Here is a 26997-nt window from a genome sequence, read left to right on the forward strand (position 1 = left end):
TTTATCCACTGAACCACCTTCTCATCTCTGAATGAACCTTGGAGGGTGGTACACTAAGTGGAACCAGCAAGTCACAAACATGGCTGCAATTCCGCAGGTCAGGGAAACTAGAGTGGTCAAACTCACAGAGCCAAGAACAGTGTGGTCCCCAGGCTGGGGAGCAGGGGTGTAGCTGCTAAAGGGCTCAGGTTTTCACTCTGCAAGAGGAAGACTCTGAGGAGATCTGTTGTTCAATATGAACATATATATCATTACAGGCCTGAGCGCTTCAAAACGGCTCCAGGATGCCAGGTGATAGCATGCACCTACGATTCTGGCACTGGCGAACAGAGACAGGGAGATCACAAATAACCAAACTAAACCAAAACAAACCTAAAACCAGACTGTGATCTTATGTTACTTTTTTTGCTTGCTTGTTTTTGGTGGTGCTGGGCCTAGAACCCAGGGCCTTGTAGATGCTATGCCACTGAGCCACACTCTCAGTGGTCATGTTATTATTACTATTATTTTTAAACTACAAAGTTGGGGGTGCCAAAAGTTGCAGTAATCGAACCATTTTAATGTAATGATTTTTAAAAATAAAAAATAATCATACAAGTCCATAATGCTCTTTAAAATGCCAATGGCAGGCTGGAGTATAGATACACCAGAGGACTCACCTAACACGGACACGGGCCTGGGCTCTAGTCCCAGCACCACAGTACAGTTGTTAAAAAGGCACACAGTTACATTACTTTTTTCTGACCAAAGATTTCATGCTTTTTATGCAAATTTTCGATGACTTGAAAAAAAACATAAAACTACCATTTAGAAGCAGCACCGATTATATTGGTACAAACGGTTGAAACTCTCACCTGCTCAGAAGCTCTGATGTGGACATGTCTGTGAGGACTCTAGATGAGCCTCAGCAGGAACACATGAGAGCAGATCAGTGAAGGCTGGAGAGTGGGCAGAGATGGACAGGTCTGGGGATGCCGTCACCAGGTGACCCGACAGCTGTGTAAACCATATGCCAGTCTTAGAGCCATCCTGTGGAAACTGGCTTCACTCTCTACACATATACTACCACAGGGAAATGCTAAGGGAAGCTTGCAGTTCATCATGTAGCCTCAGGAATTTACTGTGTGAATAAAGACATCTGATTGTCCCGTCTCCACCTCCTGAGTGCTGGGATTGCAAGGTGTGCTACCGGGAACTCTACCAGCATGGGCTACCCCCCAACCCAAAATCACAGTTTTGAAGCTGCCTTTATCCTAAGGACACTGTGGATCCCTCCTTGACAGTGACTAGTTAGCAGCGCCCACGTGCGACATGTCAGGAACACTCGGATATACGCAGCACAATCCCCTGCGTCCTGGACACCCTGCCTGGGATGGCTGGGTGGTTTCCAAGACCGGATGTCATACCTGCAGACCAGTCGTAGGAAGCAGAGAGCTGACTGAGGGCTACTTCTCAGTTCAGTTGTTGTCTGGCCCGTCTCAGGTTTTCATTCCTGGTCATGAGATGTGTGATTTTCATTTTTAAAAGCCAGTACGGCATCCTTTTAAATCAGCCTTTATTTTGCTAGAGCACCAATATGCGCATGGCTAAGTGAAGTTCAGGAGACTGGTTGGGAGTTAACCCAGGCCTCATGCTCTGCTGTGGCGTGAGTGTCTACGCTTCACATATTGATCTGCGGTCCCACTGGAAGCTATTAAGAGGGAGGAAACACCCTTGCGCCTCTGGGGTCCTTGAGAGGTGAGTAGCATGAGATAAGGTCATGAGGGTGGAGTCCCCACCACTGAACCCTGCTGGTGAGGAGGAAAGGGCGCACACATAAGAACTCGCTGTCTCTTGTCCTATGATGCCCGGAACTGCCTCAGAATTCTGCCCGCAAGGCCATCCCAGGTGTGATATCTCAGCCTTAAAGTTGGTGGGGTGCTTGCCTACAGTGAGCTATGTGTGTACTTGTAACCCCAGCAGTCAGGGGAACCCTGAGACAGAACAAACCTTTTCTTCATAAAGCAGCCTGCCTTGGGCACACTGCTACAGTCACAAATAACAGGCTAACAGAGACAAGGAGGCTCCATCTAACAGGGTGGCTGGCTACTTCATAGAAATCAACTTTCCCCTAATTAGGCTGGTGATAAAGACCTCAGTTCCCTGCAGAGTTGCCTCAAGAATTAAAGGAAAAAGTTTCAAAAGCCTCTCCTCAAGTTGTGTCAGCCAGGGAGCCTCCCACCCTCCTTCCAAGTCAAGGCCCAGGCCCTGTCTGCAGTGCTCTGAAGTTTCCGGCTAGAGTTTCGGGGAAGGGGCTGAAGGACTGTCCCCACTGAGTTTCCTAAACAAATAACCAAGACCTCCTGAGTGAGCCTAAGTGGCCCCATTGGGGTCCAAGCTTCCCAGCAGCTGACAGATGGCCAACACTAGCCAACAGTCAGCCATCTGCCAGGGCAGACAGCTTTCAAACTGGGTGTGACTGTCAGCTCAGGGGCCTGAGGCACCTAGCCAACCTACCCTCTGGAGCTGTCTCCTGGAGTCTAAACCTCTACAGGGCCAGCAATGGGATGCCCAGATGGATACTGGGATGAAGGCTTAATGGGGTACCACAGTCCTCATGGATTTACTGACATAGGGAGGCATTCAGAGTGCACTCATGTTTTCTAAGATCAGTCCTGGCACTTGTGTATAATGCTAGGCCATGAGACTGGGGAAGAAGGGAGGCAGCCCTGGCTGTGGACAGCATCTTAGGCCTGCAGCACCAGACCTCAGGCAAGGAACCTCCTCTAAGCCCCTCGAGCAAGGCCCAATGAAAGGACTGAGGCTCTAGTGGGAACAGATCAGACTCTGAGCCCAGATTCTGGTCCCTGGGAAGCTTGGGTTTGGAGAACTCTCAGACCCTCAGACCTCCAGTTTCCTATTCAGGAAGGGAGGATGGCATCCATGATAAAAACTACAGCTGGTGTTCAGACAGCCCTGTGCTGGGGCCACACAACACTGGCAGTAAGCATACTTTATCTTCTCTTCCCTGTTGGATGGCTGAGTCTTTGAGGGCAGGGGTGTTGTTTGTTTTTGCTCTTTTGAGGATCCCGCCACCCAGCTCCCAAATAAATCACATACAGAGACCTATTCTTACTTATAAATGCCCGGCCTTAGCTTGGCTTGTTTCTAGCCAGCTTTCCTTAACTTTAAATTAGCCCCATCTATCTTTTATCTTGCCTTGCCATTGATGGTTCAGCTTTTTATTAGACCATCAGGTGTTTTAGACAGGCATAGTAACACAGCTTCACAGAGTTAAACAAATGCAATATAAACAAAAGTAACACACCTTAAAATGATATTCTACAACACAGGGGTTTGGTCCCAGTATGCTTTCCACAGCATAAAATTTGAGGTAAATCTCACAGGGCTACTGACTCCATTGATGTTCATATACTTCACTGGTTCTCAACCCCCATGAAGCTGCGACACTTAATACAGTTCCTCATGCTGTGGTGATTTCCAAACATACAATTATTTCATTGCCACTTCATAACTGTAATTTTGCTACTGTCATGAATCATAATGTAAAAATCTATACTTCTGGGTGGTCTTAGGTGACCCTGGTGGAAAGGGTTGTTCAATCCCCAAAGGGATCATGACTCACAGGTTGAGAACCACTGGTCTACTTGGATGGCTAAACTTAGACATGTTGCCATTTTCCCTGAAGCTAGACACACTTTCTTACCAAACAGAGGAAAGCATCTCATAGGTGTTGCCCCTGGGAAAGCCAGGATGCAGTCTCCTCCTCTGTCATTGTTAGCCCCAGCTGTCAACTTGACAGAAACCTGGCCACTGGGAAACAGGGAAGTTCAGCTGAGGAACTGCCCAGATCAGACTGGCCTGTGAAGCAGGTGAGCCTAGACTGTATAGAGGGGCTGAGCAAACTCGTGGGGACAAATCAGTAGGTGGCGCTGTGGTGTTCCTCCGTGTTTTCTACTTGAAGCTCCGCCTTGAGTTCCGGCCATGGCTTCTCTTAGTGAGGGACTGTGACATGTAAGATAAAACGAACCCTTTTCTCCCGGAGCTGTTTTTCGTCATGGTGTTTACCACAGCAACAAAAAGGGTCTGAGATGAATGTCTCTCCTCGGAGTCCAAAGGAGGGGACCTGCTCTTTGTACGGCAGGAGGAACCAATACTTAGGGCTGCAGGCATCCAAGTTAAAGCCTGATGGCCATACCTGGCAGCTGTGGTGCACTGTGGGGTGCCAGGCATTGGCTGAGGGTTCAGAACTGGACCTCTCCAGCAAGAATGGCCATAACTCCCTTTACCAAGAGGATACGGGCTGGGAGTTTAACGGACACGCTACAGTCAGAATGTGGGCCTGTGCCTGGAGTCACTGCTGGACTGCTGGACATGCACGAGACAGGCTGGGAGCAGTGAGGTGTTCTCACGCTCTAAGTCAAAGGCAAAACCACAAACCCTTTCCCCAACCATGTGTCCCAACAAAATGAAGGTTTCCTAGAAAATTACTCAGTAAAATCACATTTTGAAAGGCCCAGACAACTTCCTCATGACCTCTCCTTTGAATGTGTATCTATAGCCTGGCAACCCTTAAAGGTCCCTAAGAGTCTTGCCTTCACCTATGGAAGGCAGCGAGCCTCCAGAGGTGCACAGGTCTCCAAGGGGTTCCTGAGTACCTCTGGCCATTTGTTATGCCTTAGAAAGAAAGGTTAGGTAAGGGGTGAGCTACCTGTACGCTCTGGGAGGAAAGGACATGCGGGGACGGGACAGGCTGTGTTTACAACCATGGTTTCTTTTCCTTCTTTTTCTCCCAAGTTTGGGTGAGAAGCTTCAGTGACATGAATCCAGGGATCCGACACCATTTCTGTTCCACTGAATATGCTTTTATGACAGGGAAGCCAGAAGGACAGAAGGAAAAGACCGATCACAGGGCTCAGGGAAGACCTGAGCTCCCACGTCACGGCTATGTTCCCACATAGGATACGCCACAGGCAGCAAGTACATGTCCGGGTGTTGGTTGGCCCCACAGCTGCCTCTGTGATGCAATGCATGCCCGTATGGGCTGGGCCTGTGCCCTTCACTCTGTCCTTCCCCGACACCAGCACACTGCATGCGCACTACTGGCCTGAGGTGAAGACATATGAATGGAAGAAACCCCCTCCAATCACCATCTACTTCACTAACTCTAACTCCTGGCCTGCAGTGAAGGGGCAAGGTTAGGTAGGAGAGAGTGCTTCTCTCAACTGCCTCCTCCCCAAACAGGGCAGAAAGCACAAGCAGAATCCCAGACGTGAGTGAAGACTCATCAGGACAGACCACATGCCCCACCCGAGCCCGAGTCCTGTGCAAGCCAGGACCTGGAAGAAAGCAGGAAGGGGCTCTGGGGAGCTGGAGCTTCCACCTTCCTTACTGGGGCAAAAGAGCCCACCAAGGCCCTCCTTGGGCTTTGTGATAACAGCTGTGAGACCTTCACTTTCATTATGCTAGAGAGAGGTACCTGCCCAGCGCTGCCGCTCTCCCATGCCCCTGTCACTGACGCTCACCACATCACAGAATAGCCTTTACCCATAAAAACATGCCTTGCTCTGAGTTGAAGCCTTCTGAATAACGTTATTGCCTCTGGGTACATGCCTTGTATTTTCCATAACGGCCCCACACCTCCTCTTTGTAACTGCGACAGTGAACTTCTCATGTGAAAATGAAATCACCTTGCCTGTCACCGTTCTCTGCCACACATTGCCAGCTTTCTCTGTCCTGTGCCAGTTCCTCAAGTGCACAAAGTCATCAGGTGCCACCAACCCTCCCTGTGCATCAGTGACCCCTCCCAAGACCTTGCTCCAGACAGCACCTCCCAGACACTGCCTTTCTTCAAGTCTCTCTAAGCGGCATCCAAGAACCCGTTATTAAAGTGAGCCTCCAGAGACCCATGCCTTCGGTGTCACGCCTGGTTTGTGTGACAGCATGTTTCTGAGTGATTGATAGTGAGGCTCTCTGACCTCTACAGGTGTCCTTTGGAGACCACAGACTAGCTGTGCCGGGTTGGGTTGAGGCACTGCTCAGTTATCAGCAAGGCTCACAGGGCTGGGCTCACCTTCTGTGACTTCAGTTCCTCGGTGAGCATCAGCACCTGCTGTTCCAAGGCCACCACCTTTTCCTGGGCTGTGCGGCTCCGAGCCAGCCCATCGGAAAAGAATGGGAAAGTATTGCTTTGTCGCTTAGGTTTCTGCATGGGACTGGAGGGCAGTGAGGACCTGGGTGCAGGCTTGGGAGGATCCTCCGGCTCTTTTCCTGCTCAAGGAGAAAAACACAGATGTCAGGATGGGCAGAAACAATAAAATGGTCCATCTACCTACAGACGCCTCACGTACACAGTGGCACCTATCTGCTCTTTCCCTATGAATTTGCTTTATTCATGAATCATTACTAGGAATTTTGGGGGAAAGATGGCAGTGGTGGTCACATAATAGTGTGAACGCACGCACGTAATGCCACAGACCGGTGTAATGAAAAACTAGTAAAACGGAAAATTGTTACGTATATTTTACTACAAGAGAACATCCTTGAACCTGGTGTGGGGTGCATGCCTGTATCCCAGCAGGGAGGCAGAGGTGGATCAGAAGGTCAAGGTCATCTTCAGCTACATAGCAAATTAGAGGCCTGGGACACAGAAGACCCTGTCTCAAGGTGGAAACAAAGCAATCTTTGCTCTTTAACCCCTGGAAGCCCAGGAGAATGCTGAAGGCCTTCGGCTTGGACATTTCACTCCAAGAGGGACGGGAGACTTGTAAGACTCAGAAGGTAAACAAAAGGTAGACAAAAGGTAACTCACTGGAGAAGGAACACTTGGGAGACTCTGGAGGCCTCTCCCCAGTAGCATAAAACCGAGGAAACTGCTCGGGGAAGGAGACAGATCAACTCGACTACACAGACTGCTGATCTGCCCTCGAGGTGTGCAGAGAGCTCCAGGGTTGCAGCTTTTGGAAGTCTGTACCTGTGCTGGGCACCTTTGGGTGATGCAGTTGTTTGAGTCATTCCTGACCCTCTTAAGTAACCCCACCAAAACCTACTGGTTCAGACAAGTTGCACTTTGGTATAATCATTATTTTAGTCTGTCGTGGGTCTCCTTTCTGGGGGTAAATAGTCGTGTGTGTGTGTGTGTGTGTGTGTGTGTGTGTGTGTGTGTGTGTGTGTGTGTGTGTGTGTTACATCTCCCCAGGAAAAGTCTGTCACACTCCATACACCACTAAGGACTGAATGTCTGTCCCCCATAGCCCCAGGCTGAAGCTCTAGTCCCCAGTGCGATGGCTTTAGGAGGAAGGGCCTTAAGTAATGGAGATGAAGGCATAAAGATAGAGCCCTGACAGGATTAGTGCCCTTAGAAGAGGAAGATGAGACTCTCAGCGCCCGAGAGACAGCAGTGGCCGTCTCCAAGCCTAGAATGGAGGCTTGAACAGAATCCAAACCTTCAGTGTGCTGACCTTGGAGTTCTCAGCCTTCCATCCAACCAGAACTACAGTAAATGTGCTCTGTCTAAGCCACACACATACGCTCTTGCAGGCAGGGAGGACACAGGGCTTGGTCTCAGACCTGGGCAGAGCTCACCTGGAGTGCTGGGGTCCGAGATCAAGGGCTGCTCCCCGCCTTGAGATTCCACACCCTGTGAAGACTCTCCCACTAGTCGTCCGTGGCCCATGGTCGGGGCCTGCTTGTTGCCACGGATATTGTGCACGGTATTTCTGAAAGAAGAAGCGAGGCGCATGAGGCTGGCGACCTCTTTGCTCTTCTGGCTGCCTGCTGGAGCTCCGGCCTCACCAGCATGCTTCCAACCATCCAGATTGGGCTCCACACTCCCCATCCTGTGCGAGGGACCACCCCCCTGCCCCAAGCCCCTCACCATTCTCATTTAGCCCCTTTTACACCATACTTCCCCTCCCTTTTATTCTTGGTGAATTTCACACACACACACACACACACACACACACACACACGTATATATATATATGTATATACATATACATATATATATAGTGTAATTTTTTAGACTTCTTTTATGAGTGTTTTGCCTGTATGTATGTCTCTTAGTCAGGGTTTCTATTGCTGTGAAGAGACACCATGACCACAACCACTCTTATAAAGGAAAACATTTAATGGGGTGGCTTACAGTTCAGAGGTTCAGTCCATTATCATCATGGTGTGACATGGTGGCATGCAAGCAGACATGGTGCTGGAGAGCTAGCTGAGAGGCCTGCATCTTGACTTGCAGGCAACAGGAAGTGGTCTAAGATACTGGGTGTGGCTTGAGCATATATAAGACCCCCAAAGCCCTCCTCCATGGTGATGCACTTCCTCCAACAAGGCCACACCTACTCCTATAAGACCACACCTCCTAATAGTGCTACTCCCTTTGGGGGCCCTTTTCTTTCAAAACACCACATATGTCTGTGAACCATGTGCATTCCTGGCGTCTGTGGAGGTCAGAAGAAGGCATCAGATCTCTTATAACTGGAGTTACCAATGGTTGTGAACTACCATGATAGTATTGAGAAGTGAACCCAGGTAGGCCTCTACAAAAAGAACAAGTGCTCTTAACCACTGAACCATTTCCCCAGCCCCCTAAATGTATCTTGACCACATATCTACCCATCCTCCTCCCTCCCCCCTCCCTGAGTACCCCGCCCCCACATATGCCTTCCTACTGAGTCTAATTACTGTTGCCTGCTTGAGCATGGACAACCTACTGTTGGCCACAGCCTTGAAGAACAATGACTCCCTCCCCTGGCAGCCTCCAGTGGCCAATAGCTCCTCAGCTAGGGGCGAACCTCATGAGCCTCTCCCTGACTGATGCTGAAATTGCTGACTGGCTTTATCTAGTACAGGTCTTGCACAGGTAACCACAGTTCTGCAAGTTCACAATTGCAATGGACACTGTGTTTCTTTTAGGCTTTGTTCCTGCAGCCTCAACCCTGCTGCTGGAGTATGTGTTCCATACTTGCTGTTCTGCTTGCTCCTAGACTGAGAACAGTGACTGTAATAAGAAATTGCTTCATGTTTGTTGAACAAATGTTGAATGGACTTGCCAACCTAACTTCCCCAAACCCTCTGGCCTCCTAACTGCCATGCCCAAAGTGGTTCCCAGCTCTGCTGAGGCATGTTGTAAGCATTTCCTGGCAGCGTTCTGCTTTTGCCCTCTTCCTGGACCCAGACCCACCCTGCCTTGCAGGTTTCACTGACTCATGGTTTCCAAGGAGCTTATTATGCTGGTTCCCAGGCCAGCTTCAGCCAATAGCTTGTTGAAGCTGAGGCCCCATCCGAGGGTCCAGACTTTAACCCTTGTGCAGTTTACAGAAAGGAGCCGGCTAGTACCGAAGGCTGGCCTGAGAGTACAGACCACAGCAAAATTCATGGTCCACCAGATGAAGAGGGAGCTCAAGTGTTTATTTTCCCTGGCGAAGAGATAAAACACATCAATTCTGAAATCAATAGCAAGGGAGGGAAAAAGAGTGAACCGTTTGAAAAGTCAGGCTGTGCAAAAAGAACCAGCCTAGGCGCAACGAAAAGAAATAGACCACAGGAGGCACACCTGTCTAGGGGGGGCGGCCACGGTGTGTGGCAGGGAGGATGAGGGTTTCTGAAAGCCAGCCACAGAAAGCATCCATGTTTCCTGGTGGAGTTTTGTAGGAGGAGTTCTGAAGGCAAGGAGACTTAGCCACTGGCCTTTGAAATTTCCCGAGACCTGTTTCAATGTAGATGCAAAAGATGTAGAAGACTCTGGTGCCTGAGTGATTGAAATGTGTTTTGAATGTTCCTATTTGTGAGTCCACAATGATCTTACAATCAAAATCCTTTTGTCACGTAGAAAAAAGGTTAAACTCAGCCCCACCCCACCCCCACGTTTGTGTGTGGGCAACAGGGAACATTGGGTATTTTCTTCATTCACTATCCACTTTTTTTTTTTTTTTTGAGACAGGGCTCTCACTGACCCCAGAGCTTGTTGATCAGCTAGGCTGGCTGGCCAGAGAGCCCCAGAGATCTTCCTGTCTCTGCCTCCCCTGTGCTCCAGTCAGAGGCAGGTGCCAGGGATCTGAGGTCCACACAGCAGGCACTTTACCACTGAGCCACCTCTCTAGTTCTTTCTATTCAGTTTTTACATTTTTGAGACAGGGTCTCATGCATCTCAGATTGCATCTCAGGCATCACAAATTTACTATGTGACAGAGGAGGACGACTTTGGACTTCTAATCCTTCTGCTATGGGCTGCTAGGGGTCAAGTGCAGAGCTTTGATGAGCCTGAGCGGGAAGAGCTCTCTCTGCTGAGCTACATCGCCAGCCCCACGTTTCTCTTGACCCAATCTCACTGAGAATGCTCACTGTCACAGAGTATCCATGAACATTGTCTGCCTTAAATAAAGAATAGGAAAAAAATGAAATAAATTTGATATGTTGACTCTTTTTCTAAAAGAGAGAAAAGAAAAAAAAAAAAAAAGAGAAAACATTAAGAGTTACCCTGTCTAGTGAGGGTTAATATTTTCTGTGAATTGCAGACATTTGTTCTGAGCTGTAACAAACAACTAATTTCCACTATGACCAGTTACCATTTAGGTGATATTCTACCTGGAGGGCATTTACTAAAGGGCAGTGGGGTGGGGTGGGGTGGGGTGGGGATGTTCAGACAGGAGGATATGAAAGTCAGTAGACCTACATGGGCCCTGACTCTGCTGTTTCATCCCTGTGTGAGACATGTCCTTTGAGAAATAGGATAGACAGTCACTCTGGAAAACCCTCATTCCACAAATGCTTGGACGCTGGAGAAACACAAAACACGGTTTTAGAGAATCTAGTTCAGGTCCCAGAAAAGGAAGGGAATAAGGGCCTGAGCCTGATAATGGATGTGAAACTGGGACGGGCTGAAAAGGAGAGGGGGTGCAGCGATCAGATCAGCAAATGCCCCCCCCCCCCAAAGGGAGCGCTGCGCCTCTCTTCAGGTATCTGCGCCACCCCATCCCTTCAGGCTCTAGTTATTAGGTCTACTCAGATTCTGAATTCTTTTTCAGTCAGTCCAGCAATTTGTGTCTTTTTAGGAATTTGTCCATTTCATCTAAGATTTCACATTTACGCCTTGGAGCCTGTTTCATTTTTGACAGGGACTCGCTAAGTAGCTCAGGCTGACCTTGAACTCAGAATCTTCCTGTCTCAATCTCCTGAGTGCTAGGTCCTCCCGACCACCATGTCTGGCCCTAACAATCCTTTTCCATCTCTATAGAGTTGGTAGTAAATGACCCCCTTTTTTTGTTATTGTTCCCAAATTTAGTAATTTGAATTTTCTCTCTTTCTTGACCTAGCTAAAAGTTACCAATTTTGTTGGACATTTAAAAAGCAAACCCATTTTATTTTATTTGTGTGTGTGAACACACACACATGCATATGCCACAGCACATGTGCAGAGGTCAGAGAACACTGGGGGGAGTTAGTTCTCTTCAGCCACCAAGTGTGTTCCGGGAGGGAACTTGGGTCTCCAGGCTTGGCAGCAGACACCTTTACCATCTCACCAGCCTGAAACTTAGTTCTAAAAGGAGATCCAGTCTGCTTGTTTTAAATAGATGGGGTCAGAATAAGGAATGAATGAGATTGTCTTTTCATAGACTGATAAAGAATGTAGTCATCTGTAAGATTAAGATCAGCATTACGATCCTAATAACCAGACAAATAATAACATTTGGTTATTATTAAGACCCTGTTACAAAAGACCCCTGACTTCTAGGACTGGTCATTGCCCTTCTTGCTTCTTACTCCCCCATCAGAAAACAAATGTCAGTGGGCATACAGGAAAGACCACCAACCACCATGATGGGGATCAGTGTGTACTGAGCACCACTGGCATGCAGCTCACAGGTCACAAGCCACAAACGCTGGAGAGGGAACAAGGGACACAGGCCATAGCCAGAGGTACTGGCTGAGCAGGGTGACTGTCACTGCTGCCCACACTTCCTTTTTTCAGGAATTAAGCTTCCCCAGCATGTCACAGGGCTTGTGACTGGTGGTCCTTGGGTGTGGGAGAGCAAGAAAACCCCAACTTTAAGTCAGGAAGGGCCTTTTTGGTCCTGGCTGGAATCTCTCTGGAATAGAGATGCCTTCTACCTTTTACCATCAACACATCAAGTTTGCCTGGTGCAATTTAGCTCACTCTCTGTGTACGCTGGCTCCTGGGATGGTTACTCCTCGCTTGCTTTACTAGATTTGAATCACCATGGAAATGCACCTCTAAGTGCACCTGTGAGATGTTTCCAGAAAGCTTTAACTGAAGGGAGACAACCCACCTTGAATGTGGGCAGCATCATGCATGGACACAAGGGTTCCAGAATGAATAAAAAGGAGATGAAAATGAGCTCTACGCTCATTTGACTCTGCTTCCTGACTGTGAACGCAATGTGCCCGGCTCCCGCCTCGATGCTTTCCTGGACACCACGGGCTGCCTGTGAGCCAGAACAAGCCTGCTTCCTTGAGTTGCTTCAGCTAGGTCACAGCAGTGAGAGGGGAACGGAATTCAGCTCTGTTCTGAAAGGCTTGGCCAGCACTGGGGTGATGAGAAGGAAGGGCACCAGCAGCCAGCAAGCCAGTTATCTTCCTGGGTCGCCTCCCCTGCCACGGCGATTAGGAACAGATCGCAACACCAACACACGCGCCCCCCCTCCCCCCCCCCCCCCCCCCCCCCGTCCCCGTCCCCGTTAATGCATCATAGTCATTTCATCTTCACAACAGCCTGGAAGCGAGTGTTACGACGTGTCCCGATGGGCGGGGAGGAGAACTGAGTGTCAGCTCGCTATGGACCTGTCCTAACAAGTTGGCAAGAGCACAGAGCCTCTGGCGGTGCTCAGGATGCCTTTCATCCTGTCCCCTGAGGATGACCTGTGCTCAGGCTGCACCACTGCAAGCTCCAGGCCTGCCAGGGCCTATGCCAGGCACATGGGCAGCTCTCATTTCACCCCATCATCTGCGGGCTCCGGCAGTGTGTGCGGGCACGAAAATGCAATGCTGCTGTTGCCCTGTGTCTGTGGTTGTCACAAGCGACTGGAGGGCCGTGCCAGGGCGATGCCACGAAACTTCCTTCCTTTCTGTTTCCACACGCCCTCTGTTCCACTTTTGTGGCTGTGGCTTCCCTCAGGCACAAACCACCTGTTCTGGATGCATGCTGGCTGGGAGGCTGGCCTTCCCAGGTTCCTCTTCCCTTTCGCATGTTCCCAACATACTCGGTTCTTCTCGGTCTCTCCGGAGGGACAAACCCTGCAGTCTGGGTGCTCACCCATGCTCCAGGTCCCCCCAGGCTTCTGTCTCCAGCTCAGACCTCTCTCCTGGGCTCCATGCCCCTCTGTCCAAATTGCTTTGGTTAGCAGGCCCCAGAGAACACACCTGTCTTCTCTCTAATGCCTGTTTCTCTCCTGGGAAGGACACTGCCACCCTCTCAAACACACATACACATAAAATAACAAAATTAAAAGTTAAATTAACCTGGCATGGTGGTTCAGCCTTATAATTCCAGCACTCAAAAGGCTGAGACTGGACCATCGCTACAAGTTCAAGGCCAGCCAGGGCCACAAGGTGAGTGGTGAGTGCCAGGTTGACCTAGGGCTACAGAGTAAGACCTTGTCTCAACACCCTCCACCACAAAGCAGTTGACATGACTGACATGACCAAGGGCATGTGTTAGATGTAAATAATTTGGCTGGGCGGTGGTGCCGCATGCCTTTAATCCCAGCACTCGGGAGGCAGAGCCAGGTGGATCTCTGTGAGTTCGAGGCCAGCCTGGGCTACAGAGTGAGACCCAGGAAAGGCGCAAAGCTACATGGAGAAACCCTATCTTGGGAAAAAAAAAAAAAAAAAAAAAAAAAAAAAGGAAATAATTTGATATGAAATCATCATTTGATGTGATCTCAGCTATACATAGATATGTAGAGCTATTTACCACTGCTAAGCATGATGAGTGGTGAAACTATGGGTGATTTCTAATGATTTTCCTTTTAAGATGCTGTTTATTAGTGTGTGGCATGGTGTGTGGGGAAGTGGTGGAGGGTGGGTGGGTGCTTATGGGGACAGCTCTGTGGAGTTGGTTCCCTCCTCCCACCTTGACGCCCATTTCAGGGACTCAGATCACCAGGTTTGAGCAGCAAGTGCTTTACCAGCTGAGCCCTGTTTCTCTATTTCGAAACAAGATCTCACTATGTAGCCTAGGCTGCCCTAGAACTCATGACACCCCTGCCTCTGCCTCTGCCTCCCAAGTGCTGGGACTACAGTCCCTGGCATATTTTTAAATAACAATGTGATTAATTGAAATTAAGCCAACAATCCCAGCCTTGTCCTACCTCTACACAGAGCAGCAACCAGATGAAGCCCACAGGAAGGGGTGCTGGTGGACTGGCTGTCTTATCCCACTGGCACTTACTGTATTTCCGTTCCCAGATGCTTCAGGGAGATGTTCTGAAGGGCTGAAGGCATGGCAGGGACAGGCTGCAAGGCAGCTGCTGCACCCACAAGGCCGGTGGGTGTTTTCACAGGACACAGGAACTCCTCCAGCTCCTCCTCCTCTTGTTCTAGGGAGCCAAAGACAGGCAGTCAGCACTGGCATGAACTAGTGTACATCGGTAGGATGCCAAAGTCCCAGGCTATGGGCTCAGTTCTGACTGACAGCATGCAGGGCTGTGACAGCTGCTGGGCCAGCACACTTGATGCACATTAACAGCAAAGCAGCTGTAAAACGATCTGTTTTGCAGCTGCAGCCTTCCCAGAGACTCTTCACAAACATGCAGGCCTGCAGGTTAGTCTATATCTCAAAAGCCTCTTAAAAGATGGCTGAAATGTGCCAAAACTTGATGGGCCAAGGGGTCTATCCTAACATCATTTGTAGTATAATTAAGTGGAAATAACTTTTTCCAGGGTTGTTTGTTTGTGTGTTTGTTTATAGCATGTGCCATGTGTGTGAGAGAGCATATTGGACACATATGCATATGTATGTGCCAGTGTGTAGTGGCCAGCGGTTGATGTCAGATAATCTTTCTTGGTCTCTGTGCTTTGTTTACTAACAATGTCTCTCACTGTGCCCAGAGCTTGCTGATTAGGACACGTCTGCCTATCCAGCTTGTTCTGAATCTCCTGTCTCTATCCCCAGGACCAGAATTACAGGGGCCAGGGGCCACACCCACCTGGGTTTTACGTGAGTTCTGTGGTCTGACTGCTGGTTCCTGGGCTTGCCTGGCAACCTTTTATCTATTCAGCCAGCTCCCTACCCAGTCCTTTTTTCTTTTTTTTTCTTTTTGGACATGGAGTCTCACTAAATTGCTCACACTGGCCTTGACCCTGTACTGCACACTCCTGCCTCCAATTCTCAAGTACCCAGGATTACAGAGGCAGGCTGGGTAAATCATGATGTCTCCACACAGCTGTCACTCAACTATGTAAAAAATGTTGATGAAGAACGTAAGAGAAGTGGGCAGCTGAAGCAGGAGAATTGCTGTGAGTTCCAGGCCAGCCTTTTCCTCCAGTGAACATAGGAACGTACATGAAATATAATATTAAGTGGGAAATGCCAGTTTAAAACTGGAGTTACGGGCTGGAGAGATGGCTCAGAGGTTAAGAGCACTGCTTGTTCTTCCAAAGGTCCTGAGTTCAATTCCCAGCACCCACATGGTGGCTCACAACCATCTGTAATGAGATCTGATACCCTCTTCTGGCCTGCAGGGATATGTGTAGACAGGACACTGTATACATAATAAATAAATAAATACATAAATAAATAAACAAACAAACAAACAAATAAATCTTTAAAAAAAAAACTGGAGTTACAGTTGGTCTCAATTACACTGAAAAGTTTCAAAATAGACTCTGCATGGGTTAGGGATGTTGCTTAGATGCACAAGCTCCAGGATCTAAGGCTCCAAATTTCAAAAAGAAAGAGAGAGAGAGAGAGAGAGAGAGAGAGAGAGAGAGAGAGAGAGAGGGAGGGAGGGAGGAAGGAAGGAAGGAAGGAAGGAAGGAAGGAGGGGGAAGGGAAGGAGGGAGGGAGGGAGGAAAAGAAAAGAAGAAAAGAAACTTCTTGATCTTAAGAGTGACTGGAACCTTCCCATTACTATATTGGCTATAAATTACACAGGTATCAACAAGATTTAAGATCAATTAGCAGCAAAGACTTCTAGTCAGTTACCATTTTGCATCTAATCATTAGCCATTTGTCACAGGGCAATTCAAAATTGCCACTTAAGAAAAAGTCACTATGGCTGGGTGATGGTGGTTCACACCTTTAATCCTAGCACTCGGGAGGCAAAGCCAGGCGGATCTCTGTGAGTTTGAGGGCAGCCTGGTCTATAGCGTGAGATCCAGGACAGACACCAAAACTATATACAGAAACACTGTCTTGAAAAAAAAAAACAAAAGAACAAAAACAAAACAAACAAACAAAAAGATCTCACCACTTGCTCAAGTGACATTGACCAGGTTATTTTCTGGTCCCACTGAACTGTTTTTTGCGTCTCAGTCTGTTTACTCTTCAGTGTCTCTTTTGTTCCAGTATGTAGCATCACTTAAGTGAAAAGATCCCAGGCTGGGCTCATATCTGGGCTTCACTACACATACCTTAGTGAGATTTCAAGGCATAATATGGATAAAAGGCATGAATTTTTTTTATTTATTAATTTTTGTGTGTGTGTGCCAGAGTTGAGGATCAAACCCAGAGCCTTGTGCTTGCTAGGCAAGCGCTCTACCACTAAGCTAAATCCCCAACCCCAAAGACATGAATTTTACCATGAGTCTCTTTAAAAAAATACTCTGCTTATGCTGGCTGGTGTGGTGCACACCTTCAATCCTAGAACTCGGGAGGCAGAGACTGGAGGATCTCTGTGAGTTTATGATCAGCTTGGTCTACAAAGCAAGTTCCAGGACAGCCAAAGCATAAACTACCCTGACTTGAAAAATCTACAAAAAAAAAAAAAAAAAAAATGTAGGTTTCATGCCCTCTACCATGACAAGGATTATTCCTAATTAGTAGTAAGTTGATGATAAAAGGTATAATATTCTTGGATAAAATATTATCTGACTAGTGATAACCTGTTAATCTTCAGAATTCATGCAGATTTCTTCTGGTTAAAATCCTGGATTTTGAAGATAAGAAAGAGAGCTGTATCATGACTCACAGTTCTGGAATCTGCATGACCTTTACTATGTTAGCTTATAAATGTCTTAAAGTCTTGGACTTGCCAACCTATCTCAGCTGTCTTTGTAAACAAATGGCATGCCCTTATAATTGCATACAGTTGGTATGTAGCAGTGTGGACAGCCCTTACCTGATTTAAGAAATGCTTGGATACTGAAAAAGTGTGATTGGGGTTGTATGGTGGTGATCCCAGGAGCGGGGTGGGGTGGGAGTGGAGGCTGCTCCAGTCATCCAAGAAAACCTGAAATCCCTTAGACAACAGTGGACCGCACACTGCTGATTCCCAGCAGGCTCCGGCCACTGCACAGGCTGGTCTGTTGACTTGCAGGAACACTCGAGCGGTTCTTTCGAGGCCTCCTTCCTATCCCCCTCTCCCCCACACAGGGACTGGGCTTCCAGGGAGGCCTGGAGGGAGTGAGATGAAGCAAAGCTGCAGGATACTGAGGCTAAGGAGCAGGCAAGGGGAAGAAGTCACAGCTCAGGACCCAGGTCGGCAGGAGCTGGGGCCGAGAGCTGTTCTGGGATGTCAAGACAGTCCTTCCACCTCGAGCCAGAGCAGACTCCTGGGGGAAGAACAGGGAATCCGGGAGGGCCGGAGCTCACTGGCCCTGCATAAGGAGGACGGCAAGGAGGTGAGGCATTAGTAACAGTTCAGTGTCAGAGCTGAGCCTGTGGACAAGGACCAGACGGGACGGCCATGTGTAGGGTATGGCTGGGGGTTTGGGTCATGAGGGTGTGTGAGTATGTGTGTGTGAGGGGGGGAGTATGTGTGTTTGTATGTATGTGTGAGGAGGAGTGTGTGCTTATGTGTATACGCGCGTGTGTGTGTGTGTGTGTGTGTGTGTGTATCTGTGTGTGTGTGTGTGTGTGTGTGTGTGTGTGTGTGTGTGTGTCTGTGTGTATGATGTATGTACACTGCTATTTAGCAAGAGCCTGAAGTACTAGACCTTCTGGAATGTCTGTAGCTAGGCCCTGTTTCCACACAGGATTTGGTGATCTGTTGAAAATTTCTTACACCAAAATAAAATGAAAACTCAGGAAGGCTACTCTCTACCCTGTGTTCTTCACGGCTAGAGAACACGGGGAAAAAAAAAAAAAGGATAAGGTCCCATAATGTGGACTCCAACCTTTCAGATTCTGGACAGATTCAATATAAAATTTTCTTACTCATCAAAACTTTTATCACCCCCCCCTCCCTTTTCAGAGCAAACAAAACCAGTTTCTCTCAGATTCTAAGATCTGTGTGCATTTCTTTTGCAATGCCAGGTCTCCCACACCCCGCCTCTCTCTGCCTGTGGCCAAGAGCAACTCTGGGGCTACACTAAACTGCCTGGGGTGGGGGGGGGGGGGGGTAGGGGTGGGGGATCACCAGAAAGGAAAGGGTAGCTTGGAGAGGATAAGGTCTGTGGGGAAGCCAAAACCAGCCAGGGACATGAGCTCAGATGCAATTCAGCCATTTTGCCTTTTTTACTAAACTCTGGGGCTCACTGGGGGCAGAACGCTGTTCCGGAAAAGTGGGGGTGCCCAGAAAGGCACCACCTACTGCAGAGTAACAGGGACAGGCACACATAGTGATCCTGCTACAGCTGAGACCAGCACTTGCCACTGGAGACAGATTTGATGGCCCAAGGCCCTGGCTCCTTTTGCCTGAAGAAAGGCTCCCAGTGAGATGATCATACTAGGCATAGCCAGCAGCCCTCAGACTTCTCTTGCCTGAGCGCTTGGGCCATCCCTGCACTAGAAGGAAGTCCTGGCCTACACAAAAAGGGCCTAGGCCAGGAGGTTGCAGCTCCTGTGGTACAGCCCTGAGTGGCCCCTCAGCTCTGAGGCGTGAACCTGCAGGACGCAGTTTGAATTTGAGGGTGGGTACTTCCTTGCCAAGGGGCCTCGGCTTCCTCCGCTATAAAATGAGAATAACACCTGGAAGATGAAGGATTACAGGAGATGACACACGGCCACGCTAGAGCAGTGTTGGTAAATGGGAGCTATTGATGTCGGACATTTATGACATCCCCTGTAAGCTTTGGCAAATGTATAATTACAGACGTCTGTCAGTTTTCCTCTGACTGTTCTTGGCTCTCTGGGGACCACTGTGTAGTTGAAGTATAAAATAAAGCTGCAGAGAGAACATGCCTCCAGATTGTTCAAGGGTGTGACGGAACTTTTTTTTTTTTTTTTTTTTTTTTTTTAAGGACCCAGCCTCTGTGACTCAAAGTCAGAAGTGTATCAGGAGGCTTGCACAGCCTTCTGCTTCCTCAGGAAGGATGGGGAGGGGCTGGAGTAGGGCAGCATGCTCCACACAGCTAATCTAAGGCTCAGCAGCTTGTTCAAGATTCCAGAGAGAAAAGGAGACAGGCATAATACACATGCTTCTAACCCCAGCATCTGGGAAGCTGAACCAAGATGATCACTGTGAGTTTAAAGCCGGCCTGGGCTGCACAGTGAGACTGAAGCCAGCCCGGGCTACGGAGCAAGCAAGCAAACAACAGACTTCATAAAGGTTTTTTCTGTGTGTGGGGGCATATATACACATGTGATGTAGGAAGTTTCCACTCAGACCCTGGGTCCAGCAGGGGTAGGCTTGCTACAGGATGGAAAGGCTGACAGAAGGTGAAGTCCATACCCTGCTTCCCAAATCTCAGGCCAGTGCTCTCCCTGGGATACCACCACCCTGGTTACAGGCCACCATGTTGCCTGCCCCATGAGAAAAAATGCTAGCCCCAGACAGGCCTAGTCATGTGTACTGAAGCAAAACTATAGAACTAAGAACCTGGGCCAGGTGTGGCAGAGCTGACGAGGCTGGTGGGCTTCCACATCGTGCCTTTGAGCTTAGTTCTTCACAGTTCAGATCAACACACACAGGAAGGAGGCTCTCTCCTTGGCTTTGCTCTAAAGTTGGCTGTGATGAACTGTGTCGACTCAGGCTATAATTTCCACATAGTCAGGGCTGCCTGGCTGTGTGGTGGTGGTGGGTATGAGCCAGAGCAGAAGGACGGGAGCAGAGAAACCCTCGAAAAGCCTGCTTGGAGCTATATGGTGGTGTGTGCCTGTAATCCCAGCACCTGAGAGGAGGAGGCAGGAGGCTCATGAGTTCCAGAATAGCCTCAGCTACACAGTGAGCTCAAGGTCAGCCTGGGCTACGTGAGACACTGTCTCATAGCAAAAAAAAAAAAAAAAAAAAGGGCTGCCCAAAGAAGTGAATGACTATTCACAACAAGAAGCAGTTGTTGGACAGTAGTGATAGCCCATGTGTGTGTGTGTGCTATTACACTAGTAATAGTATATAGGTACTATCTGGACACCAATAGCATGTATATGCTACTATGATGGCTACAGCACATGCATGCACATGGTAAAAATAGCATGAGTATGTTATTGTGACAGTGTACTACAGTGTGTACTACTGTGATAGTGTTAACATGCATGTTATGATAGTGATAGCATACATGTGCTTGTAGGAGCTACGATGACAATAATAGCATAAATAATGTGTGTCACAAACAAACACACGTCATTAGTGTAGCTACCGCGCACTAGGCCTGCGCCTGACATGACATTTTACAGCCCCGTCCTTAGTCATAAAGCTCGGTGTGTTTACTCTCACATTCGCTCTGCAAATGACTACTGGACACGCTGGACACTAAGGCCTAGGGACACAGGCGACAAAGGAACGGTCCCTATTCTGAAGGGCTAGTGGGTGGAGACTAACCAGGACACTGGTAATCAGAACACCCATGCGACAGGTCCCCCTGCTGTGTCTGAAAAAATGTCAAGGGCCTATACTGAGTCTAGATGGCAAAGTCCCGGAAGGCACCCAAGGGGAAGCGGACAAGATGTGACATGAGCCGCACCTTCCAGAATAAGCAGGGATTTATCAAGCAAAACAGAGGGACATGAGAACCTCCTGCTAAAGCATGGGCACAAGGTGGGCACTGAGGGGCTGCTGGCAGAAATGTGATGGGGTTGGGTGGGTTTTCATTTTAGAAAGCCCACTCAGACTATAGGGGACAGGCTCAGACACAGGTCTTGACAGTGGACACTATCAAGGAGAAGAGGATGCTGGGGTCTTCTAGCTGAGAGATCTAACCTAGGGGATGGCAGTGAGGGGAACTGGAACTGACAAGCAGTTCAGGGGTAAGAGGCTCAGGGCAGCTGGACTGATTGGACTGGCTGGTAGAGGCTGAGGAAGGGGTTGGGTGTGGCCTGCTGTGGGCACACGGGGTCATCTACCAAGGGAGAGGGAAACCCTTACAGCGGTTGTTCTCAGTGTTGGACATGTGAAGCTCTACTCGAGCTAACTGGCCTGTCCAGGGACGTTGTGGCATTGTAGACACTGACTCTGTCTGGGACTTGATTGATTACACATGCTCTTGCAGGGGCAGCTGTGGGGTGGTCCATCCCCATGCTGAAGTCTATTAGTCATGTTTCCAGTCACGGCACGTGGTAGGAGAAAGTGGGACTTCTAGGTTTCTCCATGTTGGGATATTCTAGAACTTACAGCAAGTCATGATGGCTCATGTTTATTATCCTAGCACTAGGGAGGCTGAGGCGGGACCAAGAGCTTCGAGGCCAATCTGGGCTACACAGCAAGAACCTTGTCTGTCCCCAAAAATGACAGCTTAGTGGTAGAGTGCTTGGCTAGCATTCATGAGGTCCTGGATTCAACCTCCAGTAAACACACACACACACACACACACACACACACACACACACACACACACCACAGAGAGGGGGAAGAGGGAAGAGAGAGAGAGACAGAGAGAGAGAGAGAGAGAGAGAGAGAGAGAGAGAGAGAGAGAGAGAGAGAGAGAGAGAGAGAGAGAGAGAGAGAGAGAGAGAGAGAGAGAGAACCTTACTTGCAGGCAATGTAGGACAAAGAACTTTGATCCCTGAAAACATTTAAAGTAACAGATACACCAAATCATTACAAAATGCCTAAGAAACCACTACACTACACTGACCCTTCTCACAACTCTGGCTGGTGTAACTTCTTGAGCTATCCTAGGGATATCACGACGTTCTGTTGGGTTCTGACCATATGCAGACACTGTTCTCAGCATCTGAGGCATATGGATTCAGCTAAGCCTCAGGAAAGTGCGAAGATGGGTGTACTTTTTCCACCTTACTTGGTAGAGAAGGAGACTGAAGCCCAGGCAGGATTGGTAACTTGCCTGAAATCAACCATGGCTGAGATCTGAACTCAAGTAGGCTGGCCTCAGAGCCCATGTGCCTGTCCTAAGCAATCCCATATTCCATTCCTGGTTCTACTTCTTGGCAGAGGGCTCCTCCCCAGCTCCCAGCAACAGGGGAAAGGCCTGGCTATCACATGCTTGGGTATGTGGCAGAAGGCCGGCCCATTGGTACCTAGCTTGAGGTGTAGGGTGGGTACGTTCCCAGACAGGCCGGCAGCAGGGGCGACAGGAAGTGCAGGCGGGCTGTTGTGGAACTCCCAGCGCTTCATCTGCAGCTGCTGTAGCCAGTACAGCATCACTTGTTTGTTGGCGGCCTGGGAAGCACAAGCATTAGTTAGTAAGGTCCCAGGCCTGCAGGCTGGCACTGGGCATGGCCATTAGAGATCGCAGACGTTTAGAAACTCCATCCTGCCCAGAAAAAAATCCAGCACTGTGGGTCTGTATCTACTTCTGTAACATCACAGAAAAGAATCAGGCTCTGGTTTCCTGCTTATGCCTCCTCATGCCTCTGTGCCTCTGTTTCCCCAACTGTTTTGTAATGACAATACTACAGGTTTTATAGAGCGGCTATGAAGACAAAGGGGAATACGGTGCTCGGCACAGTGCCTGGCGCACGGCAGGTGCACAGATGCATTCCCTAGACAGAGAAAGAGAGGTGCCATGAGAGAGGAAAGAGCTTTGAATTGTGACCCAGAGGGACCCAGTGACCACCACTCTCCTTGTGTGACAACTCCAAGTCCTAGCTGCCTTTCTGTGGGATGGAGGTAATCCCAGCTTCTGCAGGGATACACCAACTCGTAACTCTGAACAGGGGCAGAAAAGTCACATACACACTATGCTAACATGGTAGAAACCTACACCACTCCAAACAAGTTAGCAGCTGATGTCCATCATGACTTTCCCAACTAATAATCCAGTCTGTTTTTTACATCCATTAGCTTGCTGGATCTTCTAGGAAGAAGGTAGGAGTGACCAGCTCTTTTCATAGATGGAGATATACCACAGCTATGGCAGGCTGGCCCAAGACCAAGGTCTTTGAGTTGTAGAACAGAACTTTATTTTAAACATAATTGTAAAGGCACAGCTGATTGGCGGCGGCTCACTGGAGTAGACAGTGAGCCTCATGGAGCTGCTACAATCAAAGCTGAAAAAAAAAAATGGCAAAAGGCTACGGAGGAATCAGGGCAAGCTCACTCTTTCAAGAGGACCACAGATGAGGTGTGCCCTGGGTGGGGAGAGAGGCTGTCACAGTGAGCTTCAGCTGTCAACACAACAAAAGAAAAAACGCTACTGAAGAATTGCCCAGATCAGATAGGCCCGTGGCCATGTCTATGATGCAGGACAGCCTAGCCCACTGTGGGCGGGGCCATCCCTAGGCAGGAATGTCTAGGCTCTATGAAAAGGGAGCTGAACAGGCCTGAGAGAGCAAGCCAGTGAGTAGTGTTCTGCTATGGCCTTTGCTTCAGTTCCTGTCTCCAGGTTCCTGTCTGAGTTCCTGCCCTTGAATGACAGACTGGGATATGTAAGTAAGCCACATAAACCCTTTCCCCAAATTGCTTTTGGTTGTGGTGTTTCTCAAGGCAACAGAAACTCAACTAGAACAAGGGTATTTCTATGAGAGTCCCTTGACCTGTTACACAGACATCAATAAGACAGAATGGCATCTACTAGTTTTTTCTTTTCACCCTGTCCCTCCAAAGCTTCAACTGCTCTTAGGCTTCACCATGACTGACAATCTCCAGCCAAACACAAGCACCTCATTTTATTCCTTACGTCATGTGACATGTTCACACTGAGGGACCCCTCTATGTCAGAGGCTCGGCTAACACTGGAGACCCTGTGACAGGCCAGCATTTGTGATCTTGGTTCACACTGAGGTTCCAGAGTTTACTTCAGATAAGACAGATCTGAGTGTCCCTACAGTCTCACCCTGAGGTCTCTCTCCTATTAGCATTACTCCAATCATGCAACAACCAGTTATCACCTCCTCCATCTACACTTCATCTGCTTGCTCCAGGGCCAAAGCTCCCACTCGGCCATCATTCCCTTCTGGCTACTTTCGGATGGACCCTCAGACTACCAGTTTCCTCTTGCCCCAATTTGCTCTCTGCCCGACAGCCAGGCTGAATGAACTCTCTAAGCCCTCTAACCTCATTGTGCAGCCCCCGCCCCCAGCTTAAGGCTCTTAGCCAACTTCTACAGCCTACTGGACAAAGTCCAAGCCTCTGAGCCTAATTCACCAATGTCTGCCCTCCATCTCCATCTTCTGAGCACCTATGTATGCCTGGATACTCATGGTTACGCTGTGTTTTCTCATCTTTGCTCATAGGTTCCCTCAGCATCATGACCTTTATCATTTGCATGTCAAAAAGCCCATCATTCCTCTCATTTAAGTGATGCCTTTCTGAACAGTCCCCTCCTCATTTGGAGGAGCAGATCCCGGTTGTCACCACACTCTTACTGTCCAAACTCATCACAGTGTCTCCACAAGGCATTGAAATATGCCTGTCAATTTTCCTATCACACCTTATGCTGCTGGAGAACAAGGGGCAGAGGCAAACAAGTCAGACTTGTTCCACACCCCAGAGCCTAGCACAGGCATATGTATGAACCAGTGGAACACTTTAAAACCATGTGCTAAGAGGCCCTGTCCACAGCACTTGTCTTAGGAACACAAGACCTAAGGCCCACATGCCCTCTAAAATGTCTTTTCTGGACTAAAAGTCTGGGTTTCCATTATTTTAATGGCACCTTCCCCACCTCCTGCAAGGGAAGGAGAACAAAACCTGTGGGCATCCTAGTGTCTGGCCAGTGGCAGGTTGGGGGCATAGAGAGATGGAGTCAGAGCAATGGGGAAGAAGACCTTCATCCTTGCACTCTTTTTTTTTAAAGATTTATTTATTTATTATGTACACAGAAGAGGGCACTAGATCTCATTACAGATGGTTGTGAGCCACCATGTGGGTGCTGGGAATTGAACTTGGGACCTCTGGAAGAACAGTCGGTGCTCTTAACCTCTGAGCCATCTCTCCAGCCCCTTGTCCTTGCACTCATTCTGGGCCTCAAGAACTAAGCTTGCATCTGTCTTCCCAGTCAGGTGACAGGACACTTCCTCTTAACAGGTAGGGTCTGACTTGGGTATCACCCCGTGGGTGCATATGTGTTTATTCAAACAACATTTACTAAGAACTCACCAGTTCAGACATGCCTGGGTGAACCATCTAGACTGATCACTAAACTTACTCGTATTTTCCCTCCTAACCCCTACCCATGTCTGTATTCACTCCCCTTGGCCAAACCACCAAGACATGAATCAGATCTGGCCTCAAAGAATGCAACCACAGTAACCTGACCTCTTCAGTACCAAGGAAGTAAGTCAAGGAAATCGAGTAGTTAGGCACCACCGAAGTGAAGTTTTGATACGGCACTGGAAGATTCCAAAAGTGGACCACATCGTTGTAAACGCCCAATCTGAGCCTTTCCCTTTTGTCTATGACTCACTTTCTCAATCCATAAAATGAGTCCCTCACCCTTGCCTGTGGGAAGGCAATAAGGAAATGGTGTGAAGGCTCTGTGGGAAAGCTCCAGGCTCCAGGCACAAGGTGGTAATCACTGTCAGGTCAATTTACGGTGACCATGCATCGGCCCTGAAAACTCGCTCAATCTGGAAAAGGGGGCAAAGTTCCATTTACCTTGAGGGTAATAACCCGGTTGGGAGTCTTGACTTCGAAAGTGCCCTCATCCTCAGCGTTCGCCTTGCAGTCAAAGACCGCATTGGAGAGGTCGATACTGTCCAAGGGGTTAGCATCTTGAGCGGTGCGCGAATAGTACAGATGGCACTTCCTCTCGTCGTAGAAGAACCAGCGGCATTTCCAGCCCTTGATGGGCCCTTTGCCGCCAAACTTACTTAAATACCCACAGAGTTTCTTGGGGACCGTGTCTAGGGGCCGGGCGCCGCCCTCTGAGTCGCCGGGTGGCACCACCTCGGGCTCCCTGGCCGAGCTGGGGAGCTGTGTGGACTCGGAGAGAGGAGTGCACTCGGGGTGGTTCTCCATCGCTGCTGGCCCGCTGCACAGGCCAGCGGCACCGGAATCTCAGAGACCCGGCGGGCACCTGGGACCCGACGGACACCTGGCTGGGGCGGAGCGGGTCCGGCCCGGCCCCCAGAAGAAGGCGGAGAGCTCCAGTCCGCTGCCGAGAGACCGCCTTTAGACACCTGACTGCAAACCCCGCTCCCGGCGGCAGGCCCCGCCTCCATCACGCGAGGGCCCGCCCTAGGCCCCGCCCCTCGACCCGCCCACACAAACCCACTTCCGGCTTTTCCTCCGCGTCGTCGGCCATGTTTGCTGCTGCGCGTCTGTCGTGTGTGCAGGCGCTTCGGTTTAAAGTCGAGGTGGCTCGAAGGTGCTTTAAACCGGGGAAGGGCTGCGGCAAGACACGCCACTCCCTGGCCACGCAGCCGTGGGCTTCGCGTGGTAGCCCAGGGTGACGGCGTCCTCTGCCGCCGCCGCCCTACGGGTGCCGCGCGAGCCACCGTCGGACGGCGCATCGCGCAGCCATTGGCTGCGTGGACGCGGGGCGTTCCCGGCGCTGCGGCGCGGGGCTCTCTAAGAAGCTTCGGAAGCCTCT

General features: G+C 49.3%; 1 protein-coding gene across 1 annotated transcript in view; it reads right to left on the bottom strand.

Annotated features, from left to right (window-relative positions):
* Positions 1-26605, bottom strand: part of Tbc1d2 (TBC1 domain family member 2) — a 47465-nt gene extending 20860 nt beyond the window's left edge. Inside the window, exons 1-5 of the mRNA XM_036177241.1 lie at positions 26061-26605; positions 22541-22682; positions 14417-14564; positions 7585-7718; positions 6074-6270 (exon numbers count right to left, since the gene is read on the bottom strand). Coding sequence (XP_036033134.1) covers positions 6074-6270; positions 7585-7718; positions 14417-14564; positions 22541-22682; positions 26061-26423 — 984 coding nt within the window. The 5' untranslated portion in view covers positions 26424-26605. The remainder of the gene's footprint in view (positions 1-6073; positions 6271-7584; positions 7719-14416; positions 14565-22540; positions 22683-26060) is intronic.
* Positions 26606-26997: the final 392 nt, after the last annotated feature.

Source organism: Onychomys torridus, chromosome 2 (genome assembly GCF_903995425.1).
Source record: "Onychomys torridus chromosome 2, mOncTor1.1, whole genome shotgun sequence".
Taxonomy (NCBI): domain Eukaryota; kingdom Metazoa; phylum Chordata; class Mammalia; order Rodentia; family Cricetidae; genus Onychomys; species Onychomys torridus.